General features: G+C 42.8%; 1 protein-coding gene across 1 annotated transcript in view; it reads right to left on the bottom strand.

Annotated features, from left to right (window-relative positions):
- GPATCH3 (G patch domain containing 3) overlaps positions 1-8,043 on the bottom strand; it is a 17,768-nt gene extending 9,725 nt beyond the window's left edge. The window contains exons 1-2 of the mRNA XM_006883475.1: positions 7,596-8,043; positions 4,617-5,038 (exon numbers count right to left, since the gene is read on the bottom strand). Of these exons, the coding sequence (XP_006883537.1) occupies positions 4,617-5,038; positions 7,596-8,043 (870 nt within the window). The remainder of the gene's footprint in view (positions 1-4,616; positions 5,039-7,595) is intronic.
- Positions 8,044-8,280: the final 237 nt, after the last annotated feature.

The raw sequence follows: 8,280 nt of genomic DNA, 5'->3' as shown, positions 1-8,280 counted from the left end.
AAAAAAAAAAGAATCACTGTACCAAAAGAGCTCGTCAACACGGAACCATTTCAGGAACCATATCAAGAATCACTAGTGTTTTGGTGACTGCAGAGCATAGAGGATCGCTGCTGGACCAAGGTCACTGGACCTTAGTGCTCCACCTCTTCTCCAATAACTCTTGAAACTTGTCAATAAAATGATTTGATGCCCTCCTCTCCCCTCCTAAAACAAAAAGAATCAATAATACTGATGGAAGAAGTCCAGCTTGCACTTGAGGTAACAGCAAAGACGCAGCCCTGGATGTGCTCATTCATCCATGACAAGACATTTAAAAGACAGCAGCTAATCACCTGAAGGCTGGGCTCTATGAGAAGAAGTGTGGCATCGGGATTGGAGGAAGACTCATCAACAATTTGTGTATGCAGATGACACAACCCTGTTTGCTGAAACTGAGGAGGATCTGAAGCGCTTGTTGCAGAAGGTCAAGGACTACAGCCTTCAATATGGATTGAAGCTCAATATCAAGAAAACAAAGATTCTCACCACTGGGCCGACTGGCAGCATCATGATAGACAGTGAAGAGACTGAGATTATTAGCAGCTTTAGTTTGCTTGGCTCCACAATCAATACTCTTGGTACCAGCAGCCAGGAAATCAAAAGATGAATTGCATTGAAAAAGTCTGCTTTCAGGGACCTCTCCAAATTACTGAAGAGCAACGATGTCAGTCTGCAGACTAAGGTGCGCCTGATTCAGGCTAAAGTCTTTACAATTACTTGCTATGCATCAGAGCGCTGGACAATGACTAGGGATGATAGAAGGAGAATGAATGCCTTTGAGCTGTGGTACTGGAGAAGAGTATTGAATATACCATGGACTGCTGGGAGAACAAACAGGTTAATCCTAAAGAGGGTGAGACCTGGCTGCTCCTTGGAGGCAAGGATTCTGAAGCTTTGTCTGACATATTTTGGGCATGTTGCAAGGCAGGACCAGTTCTTGGAGAAGGATGTCATGCTTGGAAGGGTGGAGGAACAGTGCAACAGAGGAAGGTCCTCGATGAGATGGACTGATTCGGTGACTGGGGTAATGAGGGTAGGTGTATCAGAGACAGTAAGATTGGCACAGAATAGAGCAGGGTTTAGAGATGTTCTACATAGGGTTGTTAGGAGTTGCAGGCAACAACAACAATAACAATCAACTGGAAGAGATCTTTATTTGTGCCCACTCCAAAAAAAAGTGATCTAACAGGATGTTGAAATTATCAAATGGCACTAATACTACACTCAAAGGAAATCTTGCTGAAAATTATTAAAAAACAGCTACAGTAGCACCTCAACTGGGAACTGCCAGAAGAACAAGCTGGATTCTGAAGAGGCAGTAGAAGTAGGAATATCTAAGGAAATCAGAGAATACCAGAAACATGCTTACTTGTTTTATGCACTTATGGTTAACATTGAAAAGACTGGGAATTCCAGAACAGTTAACTACATTCACTCAGAACCAGTCTGAATGAGTAGCAAGAGGCGGTCATTTAAACAGAATAAGGGGATACTGCATGGTGTGAAATGAGAAAAGGTATGTGTCAGGTTTGTACCCTTTTACCATATCTATTCAATCTGTATGCTAAGCAAATAATTTGAGAAGCTGGACCACTGAAGGAAAATAGAGTATCAAGATTAGATATCTGCGATATGCTGATGACACAACTTTACTTGCTAAAAGTGAAGAGAATTTAAAGTACTTACTGAAGATCAAAGTCTTTGGTACGGATTACATCTTGGCTCCACAGTCAACACTCTTGGCACCAGCAGGCAGGAAATTAAAAGATGTATTGTGATGGGCAAGTCTGCTGTTATGGACCTCTCCAAAGTACTGAAGAGCAATGGTGTCACTCTGGAGACTAAGGTGCATCTGATACAGGCCATGGTCTTTACAATCACTTGTTATGCGTCAGAGAGTTGGGCAATGACCAGGAAGGATAGAAGGAGAATTGATACCTTTGAGCTGTGGTGCTGGGAAGAGTATTGAGTATACCATGGACTGCTAAGAAAACAAACAGATCTTAACATGAAGAAAACAAAAATTCTCAACTGGACCAACAGGCAACATCACATTAAAAAGAAAAGATTGAGATTGTCAAGGATTTCACTTCCCTGGATCCACAATCAACATCCACGGTAGTTTGTTGTTAGGTATTGTCAGGTACAACTCATAGCAACGCTATGAACAGCTGACCTGAATCCTGTCCTATCCTGTGCCATCCTCATCATCTCTGACACATTAGAGCCCAATGCTCATGTCATCCTGTCAATCCATCTCATTGAGGGGTCTTCCTCTCCTTCGCTGACCCTCCATCTTTTCAAGCATGACGTCTAGCTATATGTCCAAGGTATGAAAGACAAAGCGTCACCATCTTTGCCTCCAAGGAGCACTCTGGATGCACTTTTTCCAAGACATATCTGTTTGTTCTTTTGGCAGTCCATGGGATATTCAACTTAAATGCATCAATTCTTCTATCATCCTAATTCATTTTCCAGCCCTCTGATGTGTAGCATGTATCTGAGAAGACTATGGCCTGAAACAGATGCACCTCAACTCTTCAAACTGATATCATTATATTTTAGCATTCTGGAAAGGTCTCTGACAGCAGACTTGCTCAATGCAATTAATTAAGACTCCTGACAACTTCAATCCTTTTTTCCATGATGTTGAGATGTATTCCTTACCAAAGGCTGTAGTATTTGATCTTTGGCAGCAAATGTTTCCTATGCTCTTCACTTTCAGCAAGTTGTGTTATCAGCATAATGCAGGTCATAGTAAAAAAATTAAACGAAGTGCTGCATCAGGCAAATCTGCTGCCAAGACCCTCTTTAAAGTAGTAAAAACCTGGATGCCATTGTAAAGACTAAGGTGCACACATGACCCAAGGTGTGGTATCTGCACCTACTTCATATGCATGTGAAATAAGTGACAGTGAATAAGGAAGACTGAAGAAAAACTGATGCCTTTGAACTGTGGTGTTGATGAAGAGTACTGAATAGCCTATGGGTTGATGCTATGAATAAGAATGTAGTATTAAGATCGGAGAAAGACTCATTAATAACCTTTGCTATGCAGATGATATAATCTTGCTTGCTGAAAGTAAAAGTGGACTTGAAACACTTGCTGCAGAAGATTAAACACTGCAGCCTTCAATATGGATTGCATCTCAATGTCAAGAAAACAAAAATTCTCACCACTAGACCAATAGGCAACATTATGATACATGAGGAAAAGACTGACACTGTCAATGAGTTCATCTTACTTGGATTCACAATCAATACACTTGCTATCAGCAGTCAGGAAGTCACAGAAGTATTGCATTGGGAAAGTCTGTAGTCAGGGACCTTTAAAAGTACTGAGGAGCAATGATGTTAGTTTGAGGACTAAGGTGTGCCTGATTGAGAGCATCTATTCAATCACTGGCTATTTATCTGAGAGCTGGACAATGAATACAGATGACAGAAGAAGAACTGAAGCCTTAAGTTCATGGTATTGGAGGAAAAGTATTGAATATCCCATGGTACTGACAAAAGAACATACAGGTATGCCTTGGAGAAAGTAAAGCCAGAGTGCTTCTTGTAGGCCAGGATGGTGAAGCTTCGTCTGACATACTTTGGGCATGTTGCTAAGAGTGGCTATTCCTTGGAGAAGGACATCATGCTTGGAAAGGTGGAGGGATGGCAAGGAGAGGAAAATTCTCAACCAGATGGATTGACAGTTACTGCAGCAATGCATGTGTCAGATTGTGAGGTTGGCACAGGACAGGATAGGATTCAGATCCGTTGTTCATAGGGCTGCTATGAGTCACACTCGAATCAATGGCAACTAACAACAACAACATGGGTGGCCAAAAGAATAAACAAATCCGTCTTGGAAGAAGTGCAGTGTTTGCTGGAGGCAAATATAGTAAGATTCTGTTTCACACTCTTTGGGCATGTTGTCAGAAGGTTCTAGTACTTGGAGAAGAATATCATGCTTGAAAAAGTGGTAAAGACCCTCAATGAGATATTGAGACACTGATTGCAACCAATGGCCTTAAACAAGCCACAGATGTGGAGATGGGTGGCCATCAAACAACAACTCAACAACAAATCATAGTTCATCTAATTTTACTGATGGGCAAACATGTGGAAGAAATGTCTATTTCTTTATAGGTTAGAGTAAAGGCAAAGATTCAAAGTCAGAAAACAGAAGCTATCTCACAATTATGGGATGAATGCACACGGAGCTTAGTGAATCAACACGGGGGCTGGCTTCACATTTCAGCTGTCTCTACTTGCTCAGATGGTCTTAGGCAAGTGAATGCATACATCTTGACTGGCAGGTTCTCAATTTTGACAACAAACCCTCCCTCTTTACATTTCTTCTGAAGGAATGAAAAGAATTCTTTGAGAATCTTCTGATAAATGCTATGGACGCTCGCTCTAAAGAAATGCATGTGTGTACATGTATTTTACATTTAATGTCCAGGAGTTCGCATACTGCTAAAATCCTCTTGGGAACTCCAGGTAAAGAGCTGCTGTTAATAAACAAGTGACATAATGTTCTAGCCTCTCCACGTTGCCAGCAAGGATAAGTGGCTCATTATACTCACGTCATCTGAATGAGACTCTTCCGCCTCCTCTTCCCCTTCTTCCTCTGGCTCACCACAAGGGCGGGGTGATGTATCGTTGAGGCAGGCTCCCTGGGGTATTTCCTCACCCTCTGCTGTGTATACAAGCTCTTCCTGCTCCACAGTCTCGGAGTCCTCATACTCAAAGGGCACATTGCCATAACGTCGAGAGGAACCTGTCTTGGGAAACTGAAGCTGCAGCTGGGTGATGATCCGGGGTGGTAAGCGGCAGGCTCGGATGAACTCCAAAAAGACCCGCAGGGGAGTCCCCACATTCCCATTCGGCATCAACGCTGGTGGATTCAGTTCTGGTAGTTGTCTCAGGTCAGCCAGGGTGAATGCTTCACTTGTAGCCTTCCGACTTTGTAGCTCCTTTCGGGTCTTGAAGGGAAATGAGACTAAACCTTAGGAGGGTGGAAGAAGAATGGATATTGAATACCTGAATCCACCAGCAAAATCGGGCCAGAAACTACTCAAAGTTTAAATGCATTAGCCTAATGGTATTTTTTTTTTTAACTTTTCAGAGTCCTCTCCTCTCTCTCTGTTCAAACCCACCTAGCAATTTCATGCCATTTTTCATCTGCTCAAATAAAAACATGCATTTTCTTTAGAGGCTACTTGCTACCACCTCCAACCTGCTCCATACTCTCATACCATGTATTCTAGCTACAATGAACATCTTGAAAATTTTTGGAATGACTCAATAAATTAGAAAATGAAAGCTTATCTCAATAAAGTTCTCTTTCCCCTACACCCCTTTCCTTGTGTTAGTAAAATGAGTTCCTGTATGTGGCATTTTGCCTTTCTCCTAAACTCTGAAGAGTTACTTTTGCCACAGTTTTCTATCCAAGAAGGTTTTTTACTTTTTGTTCAGGTGGATTGAGATTTTCTGGGTAAATTGTAAACAATCTGTGGCTTCATATTTTTTTTGTCTACCTTGGACTGTAGCCTTCCCTGGGATTGGTCAAATTTATGTATTTTGCAGTGACTGGTTCGTATTACTTATGCAAATGAAGTATACTCAGCCTTGGGATGATTAAAAAGAGTTAAGTGATGCTGGTGGCCCTGATTAAAACTGACAAGAAAGGGAGCTCTGTTGGCCCAGTGGCAAGAAGCTGTGCTGCAATCCTGAAGGCAAGTGGTTTGAATTTACCAGATGCTCTGCTGGAGAAGGAGGGGCAATCTCCTCCTGTGCCAGTCATATTTGACTGGATGGTACACAAGGGGGAAAAAAGCCAAATACAAAACTGATGAGGGGTTTTACTTATATACTCACCCAACCTTGAAGAGTTTTACAAACAGAGAAGAAGGATGCAGGAAGGAGAAAGGACAAGGGAAGCAAGAGATCAGAAGCAGAAGAGGAGGCAAAGAACCTCTTAAAAGTTAAGAGTTGTAACAATGAAAACAGGAAAGAGCCCTGTGGCATAGCCAGTGGTATTGTCAGGGAGGTGAAAGGGGCCTGGCCTGAGGGGGCCTAAGAGGACCCCTGTACAGGTGTGAGGGAGTGTGCACAGCAAAGAGAAGGGTCTGTTTACCTCCAGAGATGAGTATACTATCATGTACTGAAGGACAAGATATGCTCTGCACTATGGTGGAGCCTTTTAAATTTTGCTTTTATGGTTTCTGATCCCAAGGACCCTCGCCACTTCCTTAATAAGCCACTTAACTGTAAGTATAAGTTCTGAGTGGACACATCAGATTATCAAATCCATAAGATAAGTATAAAGTTCCACACAAAAATCCACTGTCATCAAGTTGGTTTTGACTCATAGCAACCCTCTATCAAGCTTCTGAGGTGTAAATATTTATAGGTGGAGAATGCCCATCTTTCTCTAGAATGACTGAATTTTCTGGCTGGTATGTTATGCACTTTGCCCAGGGATATCATTGCTGATGTCAGATGGATCCTGGCTTAAAGCAGAGAATACCAGAAGAATGTCTATTTCTATTAATTATGTGAAACTCAATATTGGATTGTGTGTATCCTAACAAATTATGGCTAATATTGAGGAAAAATTTGGAACCCCAGAACACTTAATTATGTTCATATGAGACCTTTCTCTAGACCATGAAACTGTTGTCCAAATAAAGCAAGGGCACATTGCATGGTTGAAAATCAAGAAAGATAGTATGTCATGGATGTATCCTTTCTCCATATCTACTCAACGTATATGCTGGGCAAATAATTCAAGAAGCTGGACTCTATGAAGAAGAATGTAGCATCAGGTTAGGAGAAAGACTCATCAACAACCTGTGCCATGCAGATGACACAACCCTGCTTGCTGAAACTGAGGAGGATTGAAATTGTCAACATTTTCATTTTACTTGGATCCACAATCAACACACTTCGTACCAGCAGTCAGGAGATCAGGAGACTTATCAGCACTGGGCAAGTCTGCTGACAGGAATCTCTCCAAATTATTGAGAAACAATGATATTAGTTTAAAGACTTAGGTGTGCCTGATTCAGGTCACGGTTCTTCCAATCACTTGCTATGCGTTTGAGAGCTGAACAATAACTAGGGATGACAGAAGAACTGATGTCTTTGAGTTATGGTGCTGAAAAAGAGCACTGACTATTCCATGGATTTAAAAAAAGCTCTCAAACAGATACACAGCAAGAGTGTTGCTTGTAGGCAAGGATGACAAAATTTCATCTCACGTATTTTGGGCATATTGCTATGAAAGGCTATTCCTTGAAAAGGATCAAAGACAGGAAGACCCTCAACGAGATGGAATGGCACAGTGACTGCGGCAATGGGAATGATGAAGTTGGAAATGAAGAGGATAGCACAGGACAGGGCAGGGTTCAAGTCTGTTGCTCATGGGGTCGCCATGAGTTGTATATGACTCTATTGCACCTAACGAGTCAGAACAAGAGCTTCATTTACTCTTATACACATATTCCCCAGAGATACATCTTCTCCTGGGGCTGCTAGCCTCCTGTCTGTCCCATTCATACCTGACGCCTCTGTGGGTATCCGAAGTCTGCGGATGAGACAGCGACCAGGCAGCAAAGTCCCTTGAGAATCCAGCCACTGTCGGCCTGAGTACATGCGAAGAAGCCTCCGGGCCTGAGTTGCCCCTCGTACCGAGATGACGCAACAGCAGGTGCGAGTCTGGACCGGAGTTGAGTACCGAGAGGAGAAAGCAGGGACATTGGTGGCTGACGTTTGAGCGAGAACATGGCCTTCAGCTACAGGATCGCTGGGAGATAGAGCAGAGTCAGAAGTAGCCTGAGAAGGGGTCTGCTCAGGCCGATGTCGGTAGTGGAAACACAGAAAGCCACCGTCACGCTGCTCCCGGAACTGGCTAAAGTAGCTCCGTAGCTGGGCCGATCGCAATTCCGAAGGAATACCGCTCACTACCAAGTAAAAAACCCCCTCCTCTGCTTCATTGGGGACCGCCATCTTGCATTGTCACATGACTTGCTAGACTAAATTCTCGCGATAATATCTGGAGCCGGAATTAGGTTTCCTGTGTAAATATATTTTGAGATCCAGCGGCCGTGGATTGTTGGCCGGAGAAGGTTTTGCAATTTTTCCCGTGCAATGTACTGCCTCTGAAAACCCAGCTGTGGGTTGGTTCCAACTCGGTGGCATACAACAATTTGTTCCTGGACTTTGAATGTGGAACTTGTAGATAGT

The sequence above is a fragment of the Elephantulus edwardii genome, unplaced genomic scaffold (genome assembly GCF_000299155.1).
Source record: "Elephantulus edwardii isolate Elephantulus edwardi_28Jun2011 unplaced genomic scaffold, EleEdw1.0 scaffold00028, whole genome shotgun sequence".
Classification (NCBI taxonomy): Eukaryota; Metazoa; Chordata; class Mammalia; order Macroscelidea; family Macroscelididae; genus Elephantulus; species Elephantulus edwardii.
This window is presented reverse-complemented; position numbering and strand designations above follow the sequence as displayed.